The sequence below is a fragment of the Monopterus albus genome, unplaced genomic scaffold, assembly GCF_001952655.1.
Source record: "Monopterus albus unplaced genomic scaffold, M_albus_1.0 scaffold7824.1, whole genome shotgun sequence".
NCBI lineage: Eukaryota > Metazoa > Chordata > Actinopteri > Synbranchiformes > Synbranchidae > Monopterus > Monopterus albus.
The window spans coordinates 1-548 of record NW_018135675.1 but is presented as its reverse complement, the minus strand read 5'-3'; the positions used below and the strand labels follow the sequence as shown (position 1 = coordinate 548).

Genomic DNA, 548 nt, shown 5'->3' with positions numbered 1-548 from the left:
GTCAAACCTACCCATACCGTCTCCACCTCTCATTGGCCCGTGAGACATGTGGGGGCTGTCACACTGCTCGGGGCCATCAAATCTCTCGGGCATGTGATGAGGCGGTGCACCACCATCGAACCTGCCAGGACCCTCGAACCGTGATGGGTCATCGAACCACCCAGGAGGGTGTGGTCTAGATGGGCCCATGTGTGCATCGTAATGGGAGGGAGGGTGTCCTCCGTTGTGAGGCGGTGTGTGCCCTGGGGAGTCGCTGTGCTGTCGGACAGAAGACAGCGGCCCTCCACGGGCCGGCGCCTTGAGGATGGATTTAGTGGGGGGGGGAGGGTGAGGAGGGATGACATCAAGATTTAGGGGCCCATCGTCCGAGTGCTCACTGTTTGGGCTCTCGAAGCATGGGCTCATCTCTGCTGCCTCTTTCTGATGTAGAGGTGACAGGCGTTCACGTTCAAACCTCAGGGCCGGGGTGTCCAGACCAGTTGGACTCGGACAGTTCCTGTGGACAACACTGCCAGGGAGTGGAGGCCCCTCTGGCCTCCGAGGGTCAA

General features: G+C 60.8%; 1 protein-coding gene across 1 annotated transcript; it reads right to left on the bottom strand.

Annotated features, from left to right (window-relative positions):
• Positions 1–6: 6 nt before the first annotated feature.
• LOC109954386 (protodermal factor 1-like) lies at positions 7–541 on the bottom strand (the record flags this gene model as incomplete). Its single annotated transcript, XM_020589735.1, has 1 exon — positions 7–541. A coding segment is annotated over exon 1 (399 nt), but the record flags the coding sequence as incomplete, so codon positions are not given.
• Positions 542–548: the final 7 nt, after the last annotated feature.